The 25,000-nt window shown below is 42.9% G+C and overlaps 1 protein-coding gene across 1 annotated transcript in view; it reads left to right on the forward strand.

Moving 5' to 3' along the window:
• The window catches only part of LOC306794135 (receptor-type tyrosine-protein phosphatase mu-like), a 130,952-nt gene that overhangs the window by 62,278 nt on the left and 43,674 nt on the right, over window positions 1-25,000 (forward strand). Inside the window, 9 exon segments of the mRNA XM_079292067.1 lie at window positions 1,154-1,334; window positions 9,594-9,747; window positions 10,477-10,640; window positions 10,723-10,832; window positions 11,094-11,295; window positions 11,820-11,922; window positions 16,400-16,581; window positions 16,980-17,074; window positions 18,378-18,414. Coding sequence (XP_079148193.1) covers window positions 1,154-1,334; window positions 9,594-9,747; window positions 10,477-10,640; window positions 10,723-10,832; window positions 11,094-11,295; window positions 11,820-11,922; window positions 16,400-16,581; window positions 16,980-17,074; window positions 18,378-18,414 — 1,228 coding nt within the window.

The raw sequence follows: 25,000 nt of genomic DNA on the forward strand, positions 1-25,000 counted from the left end.
TCATGTCTGCTGAGGTCTGCCGAGTATGCTAGCAGGTTTTAAGGGTCTTTGATGAACGTATATGGCCTCTGCCTCAGATGAGGCTATTGTTCCTTGAATTCTTGTGATCCTTCTTAGGTTCTACTGATCTGTAACGAGTCTCAAGTGGTCCGTGGTCATATTCAGGGGATCTCTTGGAGTTTCTTATGGACCTTGGGGAGGTTCTAGGGATCGGTGAGGGGGTTATTGTTGTCCTTGATGGTGTTCAAAGGATCTGTAAGGGGGTTGTTGTGGCCCTTGTTATGGTTCTAATGATCTGTAAGGGGTTTGTTCTGGTCCTTGTTATGGTTCTAAGGATCTGTAAGGGGTTTGTTGTGGCCCTTGTTATGGTTCTAATGATCTGTAAGGGGTTTGTTCTGGTCCTTGTTATGGTTCTAATGATCTGTAAGGGGTTTGTTCTGGTCCTTGTTATGGTTATAATGATCTGTAAGGGGTTTGTTCTGGTCCTTGTTATGGTTCTAAGGATCTGTAAGGGGGTTATTGTGGTCCTTGTTATGGTTCTAAGGATCTGTAAGGGGTTTGCTGTGGCCCTTGTTATGGTTCTAAGGATCTGTAAGGGGGTTATTGTGGTCCTTGTTGAGGTTCTTCGGATCTGTAAGGGGGTTATTGTGGTCCTTGCTCTGGTTCTTCGGATCTGTAAAGGGGTTGATGTGGTCATTGTTATGGTTCTAAGGATCTGTAAAGGGGTTGTTGCGGTCCTTGTTGAGGTTCTTAGGATCTGTAAGGGGGTTCTTGTTGTCCTTGTTGAGGTTCTAGGTATCTGTAAGGGGGTTGTTGTGGTCCTTGTTAAGGTTCTAAGGATCTGTAAGGGGGTTATTGTGGTCCTTGATGAGTTTCTAAGGATCTGTAAGGTTTTTTTGTTGTCCTTGTTATGGTTCTAAGGATCTGTAAGGGGGTTCTTGTTGTCCTTGTTGAGGTTCTAAGGATCTGTAAGAGGGTTTTATTGGTCCTTGTTAAGGTTCTTCGGATCTGTAAGGGGGTTATTGTGGTCCTTGTTACGGTTCTGAGGATCTGTAAGGGGGTTCTTCTGGTCCTTGATGAGGTTCTAGGGATCTGTGAGTATTCTTGTGGTCAGGACTGCTCTGGATCATCATCCCACATGATCATTTGTCAGGTGGAGTACCGTACCATGTTGGGCATGTTGATCGACACCACCCCCGTCGATAAGCCGACCCACAAGATCGGACACCTGGACCCCGACACGGAGTACGAGATCAGCGTGCTGCTCACCAGGCCCCTGGATGGAGGCACGGGAAACCCCGGACCACCGCTCCGAGCCAGGACCAAGTGTGCAGGTGAGTCAGGTCACATGACTGATGATGACTGCTAGCGGCTAACTGCTCGGCTACACTCACACTGAGCTCATTAAGAGGTTAATGGTGTAGTCATTAGCGTAGCATGCTGTGCTAGCCCGCATTCGTGCTGAGCTCATCAGGTGGCAAATGGTTATTGTTGAGGTCATTAAGGCTCGGCTTCGTTAGCGCTGCACGCATTCGCTCTTAATGGCTACAGTGCACACATCAGCATAGCATGCTAGCTGTGTGTGTGTGTGTGTGCCCTGTGGGTGCATTCCAACAACAAACAGCACGTGATTAGCAATTAGCGCGATAATGACACAGGTGCAACAATCCGACTGCTGCAGTTTTCACATCTCTCTGTTTGTGTTTGAAGAGTTTTTAACGATTAATTATTGATGATTCAGACGTTTTTTATTTTATTTTCTGTATTTTTCTTGACTTCTTCTGAGATTCTACTTCTTAAAGTGTGTTCATCTTGTTTTTCACAATATCCAGATCCCGTATATTAATGTATAATATGTATATATATATGTATATAATATATGATGTATATTATATACATATATATATATATATAATATTATATATATCATATATTATATATATATATGATATATATATTATATATATATATATATGTATAATATACAATATATATCATATATTATATATATATATATATATATATATATTATATAACATAGAGCATCTCGTCCTCATGTTCTGCTGCAGACCTCAGGTCTGTTATTACAGGAAATAACTGGTTCAGGTCTCAACATGTCTTCTCTCAGACCTGCTGGAACTCGACTTCAGCACCCCCCCCCCCCCCCCCCCAGAGACCTCATACCACACATAGCACCCCCCCCCCCTCTCAGAGACCTCATACCACACATAGCCCCCCCCCCCCCCCCCGAGGTTCCTCAGGAGGTCACTCCTCGAGGACTCCATGATTTTGAGCTCAAACACAGACAATGAATCATAAAACTCGTCTCACACTAAAATAATACGATGATAACTTTAACCTTTTAATATTGTTCTAAATTGATTTAATGTGTCTTTAAATACAGGTATTGTTGTTTTATATATTATGATGTTCCAAATAGATGAATAGTTGTAAATACATTTGTTATTGTTTACAATAAATCTAATATTTTGAATATTAAGGGTCACAGAGTTATGAGGTTAACTTGCTGCCTTCAGGGATTCTGTTTGGAAATATCGGAACTTATTTTTGTTCGATCGATGACGTTCTACGGAATCAAGAAAGGAGGGACAGGTGGTTCTTGTAGTCCTGGATTACGTTCTAGAAATATTTGGGGAAGTTATAGTGGTCCTTTATGAGGTTCCAGAGATCTTGATGTGGTTTAGTGGTCCATGATCAGATTCTTGTAATCCTTGATTTGGTTCTAGTGGTTCTTGATGGGAGTCTGTCAGTCCTTGATGTGGTTCTAGTGGTCCTTGTTGAGAATCTGTCGGCCCTTGATGTGGTCCTTGATGTGGTTCTAGTGGTCCTTGTTGAGAATCTGTCGGTCCTTGATGTGGTCCTTGATGTGGTTCTAGTGGTCCTTGTTGAGAATCTGTCGGTCCTTGATGTGGTCCTTGATGTGGTTCTAGTGGTCCTTGTTGAGAATCTGTCGGTCCTTGATGTGGTCCTTGATGTGGTTCTAGTGGTCCTTGTTGAGAATCTGTCGGTCCTTGATGAGGTTCTAGGGGTTCATAATGCGGTTCTAGAGTAATTTGGTGTCATTCTACAGGTCTTTGGAGGTCCATGTCTTCTTTGATCAGACTCTTGAGTTCCTTCAGGATGTTATCGGGTTCTGTATCAGAAAACAAAATGTCAGTGTGATTGTTCCTTTGTTGTACCCTCCGCCCCTCTGGACTGTCAGCAAATTAAAACAAACGCTCCTCTGGGATCAACAGCAGGAAACATGAAGAAGTCGTGTGTGTGTGTGTGTGTGTGCGTGCGTGCGTGTGATTGACAGCCAGCAGAGCCCAGTGTGTTACACACACACACACACACATCAGTCTGATGATGTTCGCTCTGATAACTCGTCTGTGTCTTTAAATCACTTTTATTTATTCATTTTACTTCCAATAAATTATAAACCAGCTTGTGTGTTCAATAATGAATCAGTGTGTCCATCAAACAAGCTTTAGGACTTAGAGCTCAGTGAGGCGACTCAGCGTGGTGGCAGATAAACAGGAAGTCACTATGAGCCGCTTCATGTCCCATCATTTAATATTCTGCTTTTATTCACGATGTCATGTGACCAAAGACTCATGTAACTGAAAATAAAAATATTATACCAAACAAAATAATAAATAGTAATATATAATAATAATAATAATAATAGTAATAATAGTAATACAAATTAATAAATAATAATAACAGTAAAAGTAATAATAACAATAATAATAAAACGACTGTGAGTCAAACATTGATTGTAGATGTTGATAATAAAACTCTATTGATAGTTATTGATCTGTGATTGATTATTATTATGATTATTATAGAAAGCATCATAACACATGAATCAAAATGACATGACTTTTATTTTAGAGGCTCCTCTCAGTAAATATTAATGAGCTGAGTTTCTCTCACTGAGGTCAGCATTGGTCATAAAAGATAAAAACATCTGTGTGTGTGTTAACATCCATTAAAGTGTGTGTGGTGTTTGTCGAGGCTTTTAGAAAATATCATATCAATATTTCACTCTTTTATCTCTTTTCACCTCAGATCTTCACGCTCTGCTCGTCCTCCAACCTTTTACTTCTCTTTCTGTACTTTCATCCTTCTATATATTTTACTGTCTCAACTCTGTTTCTATGAGCTAACGCTAACATCACACTGAGAACCTATGAGCTAACGCTAACATCACACTGAGAACCTATGAGCTAACACTAGAATCACACTGAGAACCTATGAGCTAACGCTAACATCACACAGAACCTATGAGCTAACTCTAACATCACATTGAGAACCTATGAGCTAACGCTAGAATCACACTGAGAACCTATGAGCTAACGCTAACATCACATTGAGAACCTATGAGCTAACGCTAGAATCACACTGAGAACATATGAGCTAACGCTAACGTCACACTGAGAACCTATGAGCTAACTCTAACATCACACTGAGAACCTATGAGCTAACGCTAACATCACACTGAGAACCTATGAGCTAACTCTAACATCACACTGAGAACCTATGAGCTAACTCTAACATCACACTGAGAACCTATGAGCTAACGCTAACATCACACTGAGAACCTATGAGCTAACACTAACATCACATTGAGAACCCATGAGCTAACTCTAACATCACACTGAGAACCCATGATCTAACGCTAACATCACACTGAGAACCCATGAGCTAACACTAACATCACATTGAGAACCGATGAGCTAACGCTAACATCACACTGAGAACCTATGAGCTAACGCTAACATCACACTGAGAACCTATGAGCTAACACTAGAATCACACTGAGAACCTATGAGCTAACGCTAACATCACACAGAACCTATGAGCTAACTCTAACATCACATTGAGAACCTATGAGCTAACGCTAGAATCACACTGAGAACCTATGAGCTAACGCTAACATCACATTGAGAACCTATGAGCTAACGCTAGAATCACACTGAGAACATATGAGCTAACGCTAACGTCACACTGAGAACCTATGAGCTAACTCTAACATCACACTGAGAACCTATGAGCTAACGCTAACATCACACTGAGAACATATGAGCTAACTCTAACATCACACTGAGAACCTATGAGCTAACTCTAACATCACACTGAGAACCTATGAGCTAACGCTAACATCACACTGAGAACCTATGAGCTAACGCTAACATCACACTGAGAACCTATGAGCTAACGCTAACATCACACTGAGAACCTATGAGCTAACACTAACATCACATTGAGAACCCATGAGCTAACTCTAACATCACACTGAGAACCCATGAGCTAACGCTAACATCACACTGAGAACCTATGAGCTAACACTAACATCACATTGAGAACCCATGAGCTAACTCTAACATCACACTGAGAACCCATGATCTAACGCTAACATCACACTGAGAACCCATGAGCTAACACTAACATCACATTGAGAACCCATGAGCTGACTCTAACATCACACTGAGAACCTATGAGCTAACACTAACATCACATTGAGAACCTATGAGCTAACGCTAACATCACACTGAGAACCTATGAGCTAACGCTAACATCACACTGAGAACCTATGAGCTAACGCTAACATCACACTGAGAACCTATGAGCTAATGCTAGAATCACACTGAGAACCTATGAGCTAACGCTAACATCACACAGAACCTATGAGCTAACTCTAACATCACATTGAGAACCTATGAGCTAACGCTAGAATCACACTGAGAACCTATGAGCTAACGCTAACATCACATTGAGAACCTATGAGCTAACGCTAGAATCACACTGAGAACATATGAGCTAACGCTAACGTCACACTGAGAACCTATGAGCTAACTCTAACATCACACTGAGAACCTATGAGCTAACGCTAACATCACACTGAGAACATATGAGCTAACTCTAACATCACACTGAGAACCTATGAGCTAACTCTAACATCACACTGAGAACCTATGAGCTAACGCTAACATCACACTGAGAACCTATGAGCTAACACTAACATCACACTGAGAACCTATGAGCTAACACTAACATCACATTGAGAACCTATGAGCTAACGCTAACATCACACTGAGAACCTATGAGCTAACGCTAACATCACACTGAGAACCTATGAGCTAACACTAACATCACATTGAGAACCCATGAGCTAACTCTAACATCACACTGAGAACCCATGAGCTAACGCTAACATCACACTGAGAACCTATGAGCTAACACTAACATCACATTGAGAACCCATGAGCTAACTCTAACATCACACTGAGAACCCATGATCTAACGCTAACATCACACTGAGAACCCATGAGCTAACACTAACATCACATTGAGAACCCATGAGCTGACTCTAACATCACACTGAGAACCTATGAGCTAACACTAACATCACATTGAGAACCTATGAGCTAACGCTAACATCACACTGAGAACCTATGAGCTAACGCTAACATCACACTGAGAACCTATGAGCTAACGCTAACATCACACTGAGAACCTATGAGCTAATGCTAGAATCACACTGAGAACCTATGAGCTAACGCTAACATCACACAGAACCTATGAGCTAACTCTAACATCACACTGAGAACCTATGAGCTAACGCTAACATCACATTGAGAACCTATGAGCTAACGCTAACATCACATTGAGAACCTATGAGCTAACGCTAACATCACATTGAGAACCTATGAGCTAACGCTAACATCACACTGAGAACCTATGCGCTAACGCTAACATCACACTGAGAACTCTTTGCTTCTGACAGGCTCAGAATCAAATTGAGATGCACAGTTTGTGTGTGTATATGTGTGTGAGATGAAGAGCTTCCTCCTCTTCATATTCATCTTAACATCAAACAGAAAGTTGACCTTGTGTAGTTCCTGAAGGTTGTAGTTTGGAGTTCTGGAAAAATACCTGATGACATCATCAGCTTTCTGTCTGTGTCTGATTTAAATGTCAGCCCAAAAATTATGGGATGGAACCATGGCGACCACACACACACATTGAGGGGGAATGGTAGGATTTTATGTGATAGCATTCACTCTCCCCTCGGGGATTATGGGTAATAGGATCCACCTTAATCCCCTCCTCCCCCTCCCCTTGACCCCCGACCCCCATTGTGTGGCGATGTCTCAGTGTGTGTGTGTGTGTGTGTGTGTGTGTGTGCGTGTGTTCCCCACAGACCGACCATTTAGCTCGACGTCTCTCTTTCATCGTACAATCGAGGTGGAGAAACTCACAAGTGGCTCCATTGTGCTGTGTGTGTGTGTGTGTGTGTGTGTGTGTGGCTCAATAACAGGAAGAGAGAAGTTTCTATACAGCCACAATCGAACACACACACACAGAGATGAAACACGACAAAGAACAGGAAAGGTATTGTTCATTGGTTGCAGAAAAACACCTGAAACACACACACTCACACACACTCACACACACACTGTTTGTGTAGTGGCCAATCTAAGTGCTGTATTTCAAGATGACAGACAGCGATCCACTCAGAGAGAGAATGATAGATGAGAGCAGGACTGAGCAATTTCTCCTGACAAAACCTGTGTGTATGTGTGTGCATGAGTGAGTGTGTGTGTGAGTGAGTGTGTGTGAGTGTGTGTGAGTGTCTGTGTGTGTGTGAGCATGCGAGTGTGTGTGTGTGTGTGTGTCTGCGTGAGCGTGTGAGTGTGTGTGTGTGTGTCTGTGTGAGCGTGTGAGTGTGTATGTGTCTGTGTGTGTGTGTGTGTCTGTGTGAGCGCGCGTGTGTGTGTGTGTGTCTGCGTGAGCGTGTGAGTGTGTGTGTCTGGGTGTGCGTGAGTGTCTGAGTGTGTGAGCGTGTGTGTGTGTGTCTGTGTGTGTGTGTGTGTGTCTGTGTGAGCGTGTGAGTGTGTAAGTGTCTGTGTGTGTGTCTGTGTGAGCGTGTGTGTGTGTGTGAGTGTGTATGTGTCTGTGTGTGTGTCTGTGTGAGTGTGTGTGTGTGTGTCTGTGTGTGTGTGTGTGTGTCTGCGTGAGCGTGTGAGCATGTGTGTGTGTCTGTGTGAGCGTGTGTGTGTGTGTCTGCGTGTGAGTGTGTGTGTGTGTGTGTCTGCGTGAGCGTGTGAGTGTGTGTGTGTGTGTGTGTGTGTGTGTGTGAGAGCTTCCTTTAATCTCCTCTGTCTTTGTGTCTCTGTTCAGTTGAACCTCTTCTCTTCACGTGACCGTATTGATCACATGACCAATACAGTCACGTGATCAATACGTATCGATCATATTTAATGAATATCATTTATCTAATATAAAATACTTGATCTCGTTCACTCAATGGAAACTAAATCAACAATGTTTAGCATGTTTAGTATGTTAGAATATTATTATATTAGTATGTTCGTATATTATTATATTAGTATGTTAGTATGTTAGAATATTAGTATATTAGTATGTTCATATATTATTATATTAGTATGTTAGTATGTTAGTATGTTAGAATATTAGTATATTAGTATGTTCGTATATTATTATATTAGTGTGTTAGTATGTTAGTATGTTAGAATATTATTACATTCGTATGTTAGTATGTTATAATATTATTATATTAGAAATTTTAGTATGTTAGAATATTAGTATGTTAGTATGTTAGTATTTTAGTAAGTTAGTATGTTAGTATGTTAGACTATTAGTTTGTTAGTATGTTAGAATATTAGTATGTTAGTATGTTAGTATATTCGTATGTTAGTATGTTAGAATATTAGTATGTTAGTATGTCAGTATATTAGAATGTTAGTATGTTAGTATGTTTGTATATTAGTATGTTAGTATGTTAGTATATTAGTATGTTAGTATGTTAGTATGTTAGAATATTAGTATGCTAGTATGTTAGTATGTTAGTATATGTGTATGTTAGTATGTTAGTATATCAGTATGTTAGTATGTTAGAATATTAGTATGTTAGTATGTTAGAATATTAGTTTGTTAGTATGTTAGTATGTTAGAATATTAGTATGTTAGTATGTTAGTATGTTAGTATATTTGTATGTTAGTATGTTAGAATATTAGTATGTTAGTATGTTAGTATGTTAGTATGTTAGTATATTCGTATGTTAGAATATTAGTATGTTAGTATGTTAGTATGTTAGTATATTAGTAAGTTTGTATGTTAGTATATTAGTAAGTTAGTATGTTAGTATGTTAGTAAGTTTGTATGTTAGTATGTTAGTATGTTAGAATATTATTATGTTAGTATGTTAGTATGTTAGTATGTTAGTATGTTAGTATGTTAGAATATTAGTATGTTAGAATATTAGTATATTAGTATGTTAGAATATTAGTATATTAGTATGTTAGTATGTTAATATGTTCATATGTTAATATGTTAGTATGTTAATATGTTAGTATGTTAGAATATTAGTATGTTAGAATATTAGTATGTTAGTATGTTAGAATATTAGTATGTTAGTATGTTAGTATGTCATCAGTGAAACTTAAAGTCCACGTCTACTGAAGTTCAGCATGAACAAACTGAAGAGGTCTCACTCTGTACAGCCACTGATGGAGGTTCTTAGAGACCACAGAGTCCCTGATCCTGTGTTTTTGTCTCTTAGACCCGATGCACGGCCCCCGACGTCTCGAGGTTGTGGACATTCAGTCCAAACAGGTGACGCTACGATGGGAACCGTTCGGATACAACGTGACCCGCTGCTACAGCTACAACCTGACGGTCCAGTACCACTACAGACCTGCAGGGACCGCCAGCAGGTAGACAGGGGGACGAGGACAGACAGGTGACAGGAGGACAGACAGGGGGACAGGGACAGAAAGGGAGACGGGGACAGACAGGGAGACAGGGGGACGGAGACAGACAGGGTGACAGACATGGAGACAGGGGGACGGGGACAGACAGGGAGACAGACATGGAGACAGGGGGACGGGGACAGACAGGTAGACACAGGGACGGGGACAGACAGGGATGGGGACAGACAGGTAGACAGGGGGACGGGGACAGACAGGGGCACGGGGACAGACAGGTAGACACAGGGACGGGGACAGACAGGGGACGGGGACAGACAGGTTGACAGGGGGACGGAGACAGACAGGGGACGGGGACAGACATGTTGACAGGGGGACGGAGACCGACAGGGGGACGGGGACATACATGGAGACAGGGGGACGGAGACAGACAGGGGACGGGGACAGACAGGGGGACAGGGACAGACAGGTAGACAGGGGGGCGGGGACAGACATGTTGACAGGGGGACGGAGACAGACAGGGGGACAGACGTGGAGACAGGGGGACGGGGACAGACAGGTAGACAGGGACGGGGACAGACAGGGGGACAGACATGGAGACAGGGGGACGTGGACCGACAGGTAGACACAGGGACGGAGGGAGAGAGGGGGGACACCGGGTGAAAACAAGGAGGGACAGACATTTAAAGAAAGGTGGAGGACATGTTAACTCCCCATTATCTTCTGTCTGTCCTACAGGGACCCCGTGAAGGAGGACCTGGTCTACGACACCCTGAGCTCCGTCCCCCAGCACCTCGTACGAAACCTTCCTCCGTTCACCAACGTGAGCCTGAGACTCGTCCTCAGTAACCCAGAGGGACGGAAGGAGAGCGAGGAGCTGCTGGTGCTGACGGACGAGGACGGTACGAGAGAAGACGTGAACTTCTTTGTGGTTTCAACTTGTCTCTGAATAAAAGTTAAACGAATAAAATGTCTCCGTCTCAGTTCCCGGATCCGTCCCCTTGGACTCGATCCTCGGCAGCAGCTACGAGCAGCAGATCAGTCTGAGCTGGAGGGAACCGGTTCAGACTTACGGCCGGATCCGCCAGTACGAGGTAGACCTCCACTGTCCTCTGTCTGTCCACATCTGTCTTCTGTCTGGCCACATCTCTCCTCTGTCCACATCTCTCCATCTGTCTGTCCCTCCATAACTGTCCTTTGTCTGTCCCTCACATCGGTCCTCTGTCTGTCCCTCCACATCTGTCCTCAGTTTGTCCTCTTTGTCGCCGTCTGTCCCTCCATATCTGTCCTTCATCAGTCAATTCAAACCACATTCAGATGTTCTTTACCCACAATCCCCGGGTTCTTGTCCTCAGATCTGCTATAAAGCCTTGAGCTCCTTCGACACTGAGTTCGACTTGTCCAATCAGAGCGGGAAAGTGTTCAAACCGGCCAATGAGACGAGCCACGTGTTCTCCGGCCTCTACCCAGGCTCCACCTACTCCTTCACAATAAGAGCCTCTACTGTCAAAGGCTTTGGGCCTTCAGTCATCACCCAGTTCACCACCAAGATCTCAGGTCAGTGTTCATAGAGGGATTACTAACGGGGTCCACCGGGACATGCTCAGGGGTCCATAGGGGCCTCATTAATACTCAGATACTCTTTGATGTGTCTGATATAAACTTTTACTGATATGAAGTCTACAAGTACATTACAAAACATGGATGTTCTACATCCTGGTCCTGGTCTTTATCCTGGTCCTGGTCTTTATCCTGGTTCTGGTCTTTATCCTGGTTCTGGTCTTTATCCTGGTCCTGGTCTTTATCCTGGTTCTGGTCCTGGTCCTGGTCTTTATCCTGGTCCTGGTCCTGGTCTTTATCCTGGTTCTGGTCTTTATCCTGGTCCTGGTCTTTATCCTGGTTCTGGTCCTGGTCTTTATCCTGGTTCTGGTCCTGGTCCTGGTCCTGGTCTTTATCCTGGTTCTGGTCTTTATCCTGGTCCTGGTCTTTATCCTGGTTCTGGTCCTGGTCCTGGTCTTTATCCTGGTTCTGGTCCTGATCCTGGGCTAAACCTGTTGTAACAGTGACTCACTCCTCCTCAGCTCCTCTGATGCCGGCCTACGATCAGGAGTCTCCTCTGAACCAGACCGAGTCCACCGTGACGGTTCTACTGAAACCAGCTCAGAGTAGAGGAGCTCCAGTCAGGTAACACACACACACACACACACACACACACAGATGTTTAAATATTCATGTTTTCAGTCTTCTGCTTGATAAATGTTTCATATCTGAGATGTTAAACACTGAAACATGACATGAAGAAGAAAAACTGTCACTTTGAAATCATTTTTTGTTTTTATGCTAAATTATGATAAAATCATTCAAATGTGACAGATTTTAAACAAACTGTCTTTATATTTATGTATAAATATATATTATATAATATATTATAATGAAATGTATACACATATTAGGGGTGTAACGGTTCACAAAGCTCACGGTTGGGTACGATACAGTGGAGCCACGGTTCGGTACGTTTCGGTACAGTAGAAAACTATAAATGCAGAGAAATGTACTTGATTTTAAAATATATTGATTCATTACAACTCACATCATGAAGTTATTCTTTGACTTTGAACAATGATGGAACTATACCTGAGTGACCCATCTTCTGGGGTGTCTTCTTAGCAACACATAAGCATAAAAAACAAAAACTGCTCCTTAATGTTATGTAGTATTGTTACTTACATCTTGCAAAAGAGATTTTTCATCTCAATGGGACTACCTGCTTAAATAAAGATTTTTAAAAGAAAATTATTATTTTTTTCATTCAAACGTATTGTTCGGTTCGTCATGCGTACCGAACCGTGAGCCTCGTACCGAACGGTTCAATACGAATACGCGTATCGTTACACCCCTAATACATATATATAAATACTATATTATATATTATAATAATCCTGTTTGTTTATTAAAGATTAAAACAATCAGCCGTCGTTCTTCTTCCTTCTAAAACTTAAATGTAGATAATAACAATGATAATAATGACTATAATAATAATATTAACAATAAACAAACGTATGGGTCAATCCCCGTCGTCGGGGTCCAGAGGGAGGCGTATCCGCGGTAACAGTCGTCATGTCAACAGCTCGTCATCGGGCCGTAACGAAGGATTTAGTTCATTAACAATCAGCTCAGAGCTGCTGCTAACACCAGGGATTAACAAGGGATTACTAGCTAATGTGTCACACACACACAGCTGACAGGAAACACAAAGAGGCTTCACTTCATCTCTAATTATGAACTGACGGTTAATAAATGAACAATAAACAGCTTATTGTGCCACAATAAAAGCATAAGAATCCATTTTTATTGTCATATACATTTTTACACATACACGAAATTTGACCCATCCCTGTATAGGGAGCAGTGGGCTGCCATTGATCGGCACCCGGGGGTTCAGTGTATTGCTCAGGTACACTTCAACACGTGACACGTTCCAGTCGGGGATCGAACCGTTGGCCTTCCGGTTCCCAGACGACCTCTTAACCCAGTGAGCCACGGTCGCCCCCAGACTGGAAGATAAGCTTTTATTTTCCTGATCAACGTCATGTGACAACAAGGAGTCTGAACTAACGAGCTGGTTTTAGGTTTCTGGTTACATGTCCTACATGTGTTACATGTGCTACATGTGCTACACGTGTGGAAGATGATTTGGTTCACTTCACTGTGATCGACACTCAAATATGATGATGTAATCCCCGCCCCCCATGAGGTCTCTTCTCCTTGTTAGAAGTAAAACGAAACAAACACACAGCTGGTGGCTCGTTCAGGCATCCTGGGAGAACGGAGCGCTTTTAAAAAACACATGTCGACTGAAAACGAGAAAATGGATAATTTCAACCGAATCGAAGATTTATGTTTCATTCTTTTTCATTCAAGAACAAGAGTGTGTGTGTGTGTGTGTGTGTGTGTGACACAGACGTGTGGTGTGTTAATTGACATGATAGTTTCTGTGAAATCCATCAGATTGAACAGATGCTGCTCAGAGATACGATTTCATGTTTGTGTGTGTTTATATTTAACTTTGCTTTTGTCTCTTCTGACACCAGAGTGAGTTTTGGCCCTCGGGGGCCTCAACACACACCAACACACACACACTGTACAACACATGCTCATTTATAAGACCCTCACATCGCAGGACAAAAGGTGTTGCCGTGAGCGACCTAAACTGTAATCAGATTATTGTCACACACACACACGGCATATAGAAATGTGATTGGAGACGGTTTGTCAAAGACAGACAGAGAAAGAAAAGAGATGAAGAGAGACAGAAGTGAGGGGGAGGAGAGAGAAGGAAAGAATGAAGAAATTATTGAATCGTTCTCTTTTCTGCTCCTTTCTGTGGGGAATTAAACAATACGAATACTGCAGTGCGTGTGTGTGTCTTTACAGTTTGTGTGTGTGTGTGTGTGTCTTCCTGTCGTCCTACAGTTTCCTGTCCAGCAGGAAATGTGACAACACTGCAGTTTCACCGTTCACACCCATTAAGTGTGTGTGTGTGTGTGTGTGTGTGATATATGACTGCTGTCCGGATTCTGGTTCCAGTGAAAAACACAACTATTGTTTCCAACGTTTCCCGCGGGACACAAACGCTGATGAAAACTCTCTGTGTTGCATTCAGGTACAGCTCTGTGTTTCTGGGAACCACACATACAGTCTGTTGACGACAGAGCAGCAGTTTCCCTGCTGTCAGCTTGTCTTTGGTGTCAATACGATCGGCCGAGTTAATGAAGCTTCCGTAAAGTCGTTTTAGAGCCTTCCAAGTTTTCATCAAGCTTGAAAATATTTTTACAGTTTTATTGAATTTTGTGGAGCCGGTAGAGTTTTTGTAGAGTCGGTAGAGTTTTTGTAGAGTCGGTAGAGTTTTTGTGGAGCCGGTAGAGGTTTTGTAGAGTCGGTAGAGTTTTTGTAGAGTCGGTAGTGTTTTTGTAGAGTCGGTAGAGTTTTTGTGGAGCCGGTAGAGTTTTTGTAGAGTCGGTAGAGTTTTTGTAGAGCCGGTAGAGTTTTTGTAGAGTCGGTAGAGTTTTTGTGGAGCCGGTAGAGGTTTTGTAGAGTCGGTAGAGTTTTTGTAGAGTCGGTAGAGTTTTTGTAGAGTCGGTAGAGTTTTTGTAGAGCCGGTAGAGTTTTTGTAGAGCCGGTAGAGTTTTTGTAGAGCCGGTAGAGTTTTTGTAGAGCCGGTAGAGTTTTTGTCGAGCCGGTAGAGTTTTTGTAGAGGCGGTAGAGTTTTTGTAGAGCCGGTAGAGTTTTTGTCGAGCCGGTAGAGTTTTTGTAGAGCCGGTAGAGTTTTTGTAGAGTCGGTAGAGTTTTTGTAGAGCCGGTAGAGTTTTTGTAGAGCCGGTAGAGTTTTTGTAGAGCCGGTAGAGTTTTTGTCGAGCCGGTAGAGTTTTTGTAGAGCCGGTAGAGTTTTTGTAGAGCCGGTAGAGTTTTTGTAGAGCCGGTAGAGTTTTTGTAGAGTCGGTAGAGTTTTTGTAGAGCCGGTAGAGTTTTTGTAGAGCCGGTAGAGTTTTTGTCGAGCCGGTAGAGTTTTTGTAGAGGCGGTAGAGTTTTTGTAGAGCCGGTAGAGTTTTTGTAGAGTCGGTAGAGTTTTTGTAGAGCCGGTAGAGTTTTTGTAGAGCCGGTAGAGTTTTTGTAGAGCCGGTAGAGTTTTTGTCGAGCCGGTAGAGTTTTTGTGGAGTCGGTAGAGTTTTTGTAGAGGCGGTAGAGTTTTTGTAGAGCCGGTAGAGTTTTTGTAGAGCCGGTAGAGTTTTTGTAGAGCCGGTAGAGTTTTTGTAGAGTCGGTAGAGTTTTTGTGGAGCCGGTAGAGTTTTTGTGGAGCCGGTAGAGTTTTTGTAGAGCCGGTAGAGTTTTTGTAGAGCCGGTAGAGTTTTTGTGGAGTTGGTAGAGTTTTTCAGATCAGATAAAGTTTCCATTGAATTCTCAAGAGTTTAGTTGTATTGCTCAGCAGACTGAAACCATACTGCAGCTTTAAATTACCGTGGTAACCAGCATTATTTATGGGATGGCTCCTCTCCTCCTTCAGACGGACACATAGCTGTTATTTATTTGTCCTATTAAGACCTTCTGCTCACAGCAGAACTGCTGAACAGGAATTTATTTTCAATCATAATTAGTTCACAAACAAATTGATGATTCTTCATTTGGAACTCGTTCCATTAGTTTCCTGTCTGTGTGTCCTTTAGAGACATTCAGGATTTACTACCTGCTCAGACAGGATGGAATGAATTATCAGTTTAATGTCACACTGTTCCAAAGTTACAGCCTCCACATGCAGAGAGTTAATAAATATGAAGGAGTGATGGAGGAGAGGCAGAGCTGACCTTTCTGTGGAGCTGAATAATGAACCAACACATGGAGGAGAAGACGACGAGAGCATTTATAATATAAATCCAGTCAATAACATCCAACCTCAAAACTAAAATCTGATCAATAACTGTCATCTATATAAAGATATAGAGGAGTAATAAACATCCACATTATTAATATCTGATCAATAACTAATAACTATGTAGTGCGGCAGTTATACCTTAGCACTGTTACTCAAAATATGTCTGATGAACAAAAGTACCAGAGCATTTATTCTTTAACCTAAAAGTGATGTATTCAACCTGTCTGTGTGCAGTAAGTACCAAGTGGTGGTGGAGGAGGAGCGCCCCCGCAGACAGAGGAGAGGTACTGCAGAGATCCTGCGCTGTTATCCGGTTCCGATCCACTTCCAGAACGCCACGCTGCTCAACTCTCAGTATTACTTCGGTGCAGAGCTGCTGATGAGCGAGCTGAGCGCACCGATGCCCTTTTGTGTGGGTCAGTCACGCACACACTCACAACACTAGTTAGTTACTTACTTAGTTACTTAGCTCGTTAGCTAGTTTATTACTTACTTATTTCCTTACTAAGTTAGTTAGTTAGTTAGTTTGTTACTAGCTTAATTAGCTAGTTCGTTAGCTAGTTACTTACTTATTTCCTTACTCAGTTAGTTTGTTTGTTAGTCAGTCAGGTACTTAGTTACTTAATTCTAGTTAGTTAGCTGGTTAGCTGGTTAGTTCGTCACTTACTTACTTACTCAGTTACTTACATAGTTACTTACTTATACTTAGTTAGCTAGTTACTTAGTTACTGACTTAGTTAGTTAGTTACTAAATGAACAGGCTTGTTAGAGTTAACAGATAAGGGTTAGCCTGGTTACCTGTTTGTGTCTACAGGTGATAACAGAACCTACAGCGGTTACTGGAACGCTCCTCTGCTGCCTCATAAGAGTTATGGGATCTACTACCAGGCCGTCAGCACTGCTAACGGGGTGAGTCCACCTGTTCACCAGCACACCTGTTCACCAGCACACCTGTTCACCAGCACACCTGTTCACCAGCACACCTGTTCACCAGCACACCTGTTCACCAGCACACCTGTTCACCAGCACACCTGTTCACCAGCACACCTTTTCTTAGTGTTGAGACACAAACTGTATCTAAAGGAGCATCTGTTGTCAAGATATCAATCTCAGTGTGCAGCAGAGCTCCATGTGTGTGTGTGTGTGTGTTTGTGTGTATGTGTGTATGTGTGTGTGTGTGTGTGTGTGTGTGTATGTGTGTGTGTGTGTGTGTGTGTGTATAGGTGTGTGTGTATATGTGTGTGTGTGTGTATATGTGTGTGTGTATATGTGTGTGTGTATGTGTGTGTGTGTGTGTGTAAATGTGTGTGTGTGTGTGTATATGTGTGTGCGTGTATATATGTGTGTGTGTGTAAATGTGTGTGTGTGTATATGTGTGTGTGTGTGTGTGTTACAACAAAGCTTCCACATTATTCTATTACATTCTATTCTGTTCGTCAGTTCTCTTTCAATGTTCTCCACTTTTTTGTTCTGTCTGTCATAAAAACCAGAGGAGTGAAACGGAGAGGTCACACACACACACACACACACACACACAGTTTACTGGGAGTGGGGATAGTTTCAGCAGCCTGACCAGTGACACTAATAGGCTGCAGTGGAGGATGTGTGTGTGTGTTTTGTCACGTATGTGTGTGAAAGGAAGATAATTGTTCACCGTTTTACACACACACACACACACACAGATGTTAATTATTGACGCCGGGAGGTTTAATTGGTGTGTGTGTTGAATAATGCAGCGACCGTAGTGCTTTTTACTGTCGCCACACCGCAGAGACACGCTGCTGCATGTGTCACGCACATGTGCATGTGTCACGCACATGTGCATGTGCGTGACACATGCACATGTGCGTGTGAGCATGAATATTCATGAGCTCTTGTGGTTAATTTGTCATCTGTTTGTTAAAACCAGAAAGACACAGGATGTTCTCTCTCGCCTTTCACCAAAACCTGTCTCACTTTCTGTGTGTGTGTGTGTGTGTGTGTGTGTGTGTGTGTATGTCTCAAGTGTGTGTTGGTTGTTAAATGCCACCACAGGCACTGATCCACAGCCATTTTCCGTCTGTCTGCTCTGTTTACGAGTGTGTGTGTGTGTGTGTGTGTGTGTGTGTGTGTGTGTGTGTGTGTGTGTGTGTGTGTGTGTGTGTGTGTGTGTGACAGCTAATATGTCGGCATCTGTGTTGACAGGAAACTCATTTTCTTGTCTCTCTTACAGGAGACAAAGATCGACTGTGTGCGAGTCGCCACCAAAGGTAAATAAATATGCTGCATTTTATTTTGAAGAAGTATATTTTCAGATTAGATTATATTATTTATTATTATTTGGAACCGGACAGAACCCACTAGAGTCATCTTTATATTTGAAAAGGCAGTAAAGAGAGCAGCTTTGAAAAAAATATTATGAAAATACATAAAGACACAAAACACACACAATATGAATTATTACACGTTTTTATACATAAGAACATACTTTAGGTTTAAATCTGTAAATGTAGATTATATTCTGAAAGGTAAAGGTGCTATTTTGAAATTGACTGATTTTATTTTGGAAGGTTCCCTATTATTTCATTTTAAAAGGGTTTGCTGCCATTAAAATCAACTGAAACATGTAGATTATAGATTATATTATATATTGAATGTTTTTGTTCCATCAATTCCATTTAATTTTTATTTTGGAGGGTGTTCCTGATGATTTTATTCTAAAAGTTGTTGAGTACATTGTATTTTGAAAGATGTTGAGTACTTTTTTATTACCAAAGGTTTTAGGGACAGTTTAGTTTTAAACTGCAGAGTTATTAATGTTATTATTATTATCCCAAAAGTTGTAGGTGACATTTTATGTGGCGATTTTCTCATTTTGTAAAAAGTTCAGCTCATTTTAATTTGAAAGTTCTTTAATGAGATTTTACGTTTTGAGCATACTTACATTTATTGCCAATAAAAAAGGGAACAATATTAAAAGCTAGGAATTATGTATCTTTAAAAAGGTGGTACATTTGCTTTAAATAGATTTTATTTTGGAAACACATACAGCACATTTTATTTTGAAAGGTATAGAGTAGTTATATTTACATGTTTGTGTAGAGTGTGTTTTACCTTGAAATGTGTTACTATTAACACTGAAGAATGGTAAAAATAGTATGATTTATTGTGAAAGGCATATAATTGTTTTATTTTAAAAGGTGCTGAGGAACATTATATTTTGAAAAAGGTTCAATAAGATTTTATTTTGACAGGAGAAAAGTACTATTTAATTTTCATACATACTCAATAATATTTTATTTGAAAAGTATTCCATACATTTTTACTTACCATTTTATTTTGAAAAGTGGAGAGTACATTTTATTTTGTGCTGTTAGCCGTTAGCATCACTAGCAATTTGGACCTAATGTCTGGTCTCTGCTGAATTGGATTTAACTGCTATATTAGCCGCTAGCTAGCCAGTCAGCAGCGAGCCCATTCTGTGTAATGAGACACAGATGGCAGTTAGCTGTTGGAGTGCTACGCTAACGGTTAGCACACTGGTCCCATCCAGAAGTATAATGGCTCACAGATGGCTGCTGGTTCCCGACATCTGTCTAGGAAAAGGAAGACCTAATGTCCTCCGCAGACAGACAGACAGGCAGGCAGACACACAACATACATACAGCACACACTGAACTCTATGCTATGCTAACGCCAGGCTAATGACCTGGACTCTATGGGTGTCCAGAGAGCTGTTTAGCAGCACAGCTAAACAAGCTAAAAACACAGTTATCTCCCCTGATGAACATCCAGAATTATCACACTCACTCACAAACACACACACACACACACACTCTCTCTCTCTCTCACACACACACACATACACACTCTCTCACACACACACACACTCATTTATTGACTGTTCTGGCTTTAATCAGCTTTTATTGGAGCACAGTTCTGGTGGCTAACGACACCAGATGCTGATTGGTTGTTCTGGTCCCCTGACACCTGTCAGTCACGCTGCAGCAGCCAACCAGATCTCCCAGGGGGGAGTCCCCCCCACCCCCACCTCCTCTTTCAGAGCTAACAGTGAATGGAGCTGATGTGAATGTAAAGGAGAGAAGAACGTCTTCTGAATGTTAACTGCACCATTTAGCACAAAGAAAACACAGTTTACAGCGAAATGATTTTATTCTGAAATAGTAGAAAGCTCTGAAACACACACACACACACGTTCACCTCACATAGACAATTAACATAAGCTCAGGATGTCAAAGGGAGGACATTCACATCTAGAAGCAAACAAAGAAGACAACAAACACATGATATTAAATATTTATATATTCACATTGCATACAAACATGGATCATATATATACTGTATATACATATATATATATATATATATATATATGTATAATTTAATATTGTGTTGAGATATTGAAGATCTGTAGAAACAGTTGAACTCTTTTTGTTTCTGCTGCTGAATCCTTGTCTCTCTGAACTGTTGATGTTTCTGCTTGTTTTAATGACTGATGATTGATTGATTGATTGGCTGGCTGATTAACAAGCTTCTCTTCCAGGTGTGTTACTAATATCTCTGCTTCAGTACAAACCCCTGCTACAGCCTGTCTGTCTCTCTCTCTCGCTGTCTGTCTCTCTCTCTGCATGCCTTCCTGGATGAACAGCTGCTATAATCGTCACCCAGCTCACCACGCCGTACATTCGCATCGCTCTGGCGGCCGGAGACAAGCAGCTCCCAGGTCAGAAAACACACAGAAATACACAGAAACAATAAGAAACAGTGTCTCCTGTGAAGAGTGAGACTGGTCTAAGACCAGCTCTGGTCTCAGTGAAGTGATGAACTGGGTCTGGATCAGGACCCAGTGCACGAGGTCTAGAACTCCCTCCAGAAGAGTTTCTGGTTCATCCCGGTGGAGTCAGACAGAGTCATCGTCAGACCTCCGTTCTGTAGGAGCTGTGGTCAGGAGCTCATCGGGGCCGGATGTGGAGACGACCTGAGAACCTGCTGGTGGACCAGCCGTGTAGGAGGCCTTCTGGTCTTGGATGGTCTTGGGGTCTTCAGAGTCTCATGGAGGTCTGGGACAGGGACTGTGGACTGGTGGACCGGGGTGGTGGTTCCCATTTATCGGGGTATCACACTGCTGATCCTCCGAAGGAAAGGTTATTCTACGGTTCTGGAAAGGAGGTTCAGACCGATTGTGGAACCTCAGATTCAGGAGGATCTATGTGGATTCTGTCCTGGTCCTGGACCAGTGGACCAGCTCTTAACCCTGGCAGGTCAGTTGGAGAGGGTCATGAGAGTTTTGCCCATCCAGTCTACATGTGTTTGTGGACCCGGAGAAAGCCTGTCACCGTGTCCCTCTTGGAGTCCTGTGGGGGGTACTGTAGGACGACGGGGTACCGGGGTCATCCCCTTGTCGCGGATCTTGGTTGTGGTTTTCATGGACAGGATCTCAAGGACCCAGCCGGGGAGGAGAGTGTCCAGTTTGGTGACCTCAGAATATCCCCTCTCCTCTTTGCAGATGATGTGGTTCTGTTGGCTCCTTCAAAACGTGGTCTTCAGAGTGTGAAGTGGTCGGGATGAGGGTCAGACCCTCCAAGTCTGAGTTCAGGGTTCTCTGCTGGTTCCGTAGTGAGTCTCTGGTCTTGTTTAGCAGTGAGGGTTCAAATAAAGAGTTAGATGGAGGTTCAGTTCGGTGTCCCCAGTGGATCTTGTTGTACCGGACCATTGTGGTAAAGAAGGAGTCCTGAAGGCAAAGCTCTGGATCTACCAGTCCGGTTCAGGTTCAGACCCTCAGCTGTGGTCCTGATCTTTGGGTGGTGACTGAAACGATGAGATCAAAACCAGCTGAGAGGAGCTTCCTTTGTAGAGACTCTGGACTCAGAGTAGAGACGCTGATCCTTCAGGTTCAAGAGGACAGGAGGTTCAGCATCTGATCCGGATCCTCCTGGATGCCTCCCTGGTTAGAGACCCAGTAGACCCAGATTACTCTGGAGAGACTATATATCTATATAGATATATATACAGAGAGAGTTTGTGTGGAGATTAATCTACGATGGGCAGCTGACACACACACACACACACACACACACACAGACACACACACACTTTCATTCATAGTTCGCAGAAAATTACATTTAAATATTTAGTTGTGTACCTTGAAGCCCTCAAACACTCTGAACAGCTGTTTGCCCTGTACACACACATTAGCACACACACACATTATGACACACACCTCCCACTCAGTATGACTGGCTGAAGCCTGAAGCAGAAAACAGCTTCTCTTCGGCCTACTGTGACACACACACAGATAAATTCTCTCTACAAAGTGTTTTGATAGCCTTTAAACTGAAAGCAGCAGATCTCTCTGCCTCTGAGGCTGTGTGTGTGTGTATGTGTGTGTATGTGTGTGTGACCTTGAAGAGACAAAATCAAAACAGAATAAAGAAAACTGTTTCGTTGTCCAGCACTTTTATCATTATACTGAAAACCAGACCAGTCCAGATGCAGTCAACTGAACTGATCTCTGGTCTCTGGTCCAGACTGGTCTCTGGTTTCTGGTACAGACTGGTCTCCGGTTTCTGGTACAGACTGGTCTCTGGTTTCTTGTACACTGGTTACTGGTCTCTGGTACAGACTGGTCTCTGGTTTCTGGTACAGACTGGTCTCTGGTTTCTTGTACACTGGTCTCTGGTTTCTGGTACAGACTGGTCTCTGGTTTCTGGTACAGACTGGTCTCTGGTTTCTTGTACACTGGTTACTGGTCTCTGGTACAGACTGGTCTCTGGTTTCTGGTACAGACTGGTCTCTGGTTTCTTGTACACTGGTTACTGGTCTCTGGTACAGACTGGTCTCTGGTTTCTGGTACAGACTGGTCTCTGGTTTCTTGTACACTGGTCTCTGGTTTCTGGTACAGACTGGTCTCTGGTTTCTGGTACAGACTGGTCTCTGGTTTCTGGTACAGACTGGTCTCTGGTTTCTTGTACACTGGTTACTGGTCTCTGGTACAGACTGGTATATGTTCTCTGGTACAGACTGGTCTCTGGTTTCTTGTACACTGGTTACTGCTCTCTGGTACAGACTGGTATCTGTTCTATGGTACAGACTGGTCTCTGGTACAGAATGGCCTCTGGTCTCTGGTACAGACTGGTCTCTGTTCTCTGGTACAGACTGGTCTCTGGTACAGATTGGTCTCTGGTATCTGGTACAGACTGGTCTCTGGTCTCTGGTACAGACTGGTCTCTGGTCTCTGGTACAGAATGGCATCTGTTCTCTGGTACAGACTGGTCTCTGTTCTCTGGTACAGACTGGTCTCTGGTACAGATTGGTCTCTGGTATCTGGTACAGACTGGTCTCTGGTCTCTGGTACAGACTGGTCTCTGGTCTCTGGTACAGAATGGCATCTGTTCTCTGGTACAGACTGGTCTCTGTTCTCTGGTACAGACTGGTCTCTGATCTCTGGTACAGACCGGTTTCTGGTACATGCTGGTTTCTGGTTTCTGGTACAGACTGGTTTCTTGTACAGACTGGTCTCTGTTCTCTGGTACAGACTGGTCTCTGGTTTCTGGTACACTGGTTACTGGTCTCTGGTACAGACTGGTCTCTGGTTTCTGGTACAGACTGGTCTCTGGTTTCTGGTACAGACTGGTCTCTGGTTTCTGGTACAGACAGGTCTCTGGTTTCTGGTACAGACTGGTCACTGGTTTCTGGTACAAACTGGTCTCTGATTTCTGGTACAGACTGGTCTCTGGTCTCTGGTACAGACAGGTCTCTGTTCTCTGGTACAGACTGGTCTCTGGTCTTTGGTACAGACTGGTCTCTGGTACAGACTGGTCTCTGGTCTTTGGTACAGACTGGTCTCTGGTCTCTGGTACAGACTGGTCTCTGGTCTTTGGTACAGACTGGTCTCTGGTCTTTGGTACAGACTGGTCTCTGTTCTCTGGTACAGACTGGTCTCTGGTCTTTGGTACAGGCTGGTCTCTGTTCTCTGGTACAGACTGGTCTCTGTTCTCTGGTACAGACTGGTCTCTGGTCTTTGGTACAGACTGGTCTCTGTTCTCTGGTACAGACTGGTCTCTGGTCTTTGGTACAGACTGGTCTCTGGTCTTTGGTACAGACTGGTCTCTGGTCTTTGGTACAGACTGGTCTCTGGTCTTTGGTACAGACTGGTCTCTGGTCTCTGGTACAGACTGGTCTCTGGTCTTTGGTACAGACTGGTCTCTGGTCTTTGGTACAGACTGGTCTCTGGTCTTTGGTACAGACTGGTCTCTGGTCTCTGGTACAGACTGGTCTCTGGTCTTTGGTACAGACTGGTCTCTGGTCTTTGGTACAGACTGGTCTCTGGTCTTTGGTACAGACTGGTCTCTGGTCTTTGGTACACACTGGTTTCTTTCTCTCCCAGTTTTCAAACAGTCCAGTGTAGAGCTCTACTGGTCGGACTGGTTTCAGACGTGATTTCCTTCTGTCATAAATAGAGACACCGAAATGTTTCCACTTTTTCATCTCCGTCACGGCCAGTTTAACACACACATACACTCTCTCTCTCTCTCTCTCTCACTCTATCTCTCTCTCTCTCTCTCTCTCTCTCTCTCTCTCTCTCTCTCTCTCTCTCTCTGTGACTGATGGTGGGTGTCAGGTTCAGATTGGGAAAGTGTTGTAGGTCTAAAATGACACACACATTTATTACACAGCTCGACAGCGTTTCTCATCTACGGAGTCATCACACACACACACACACACACACACTCTCACACACACACACTCACGCACACACACACTCACACACAGGCAGGTAATGGGTTTTTCATAGGACTGACATCTCATCACATTATACAGTCAGAAGGACTCTCC

Source organism: Melanostigma gelatinosum (assembly GCF_949748355.1).
Source record: "Melanostigma gelatinosum genome assembly, chromosome: 20".
NCBI lineage: Eukaryota > Metazoa > Chordata > Actinopteri > Perciformes > Zoarcidae > Melanostigma > Melanostigma gelatinosum.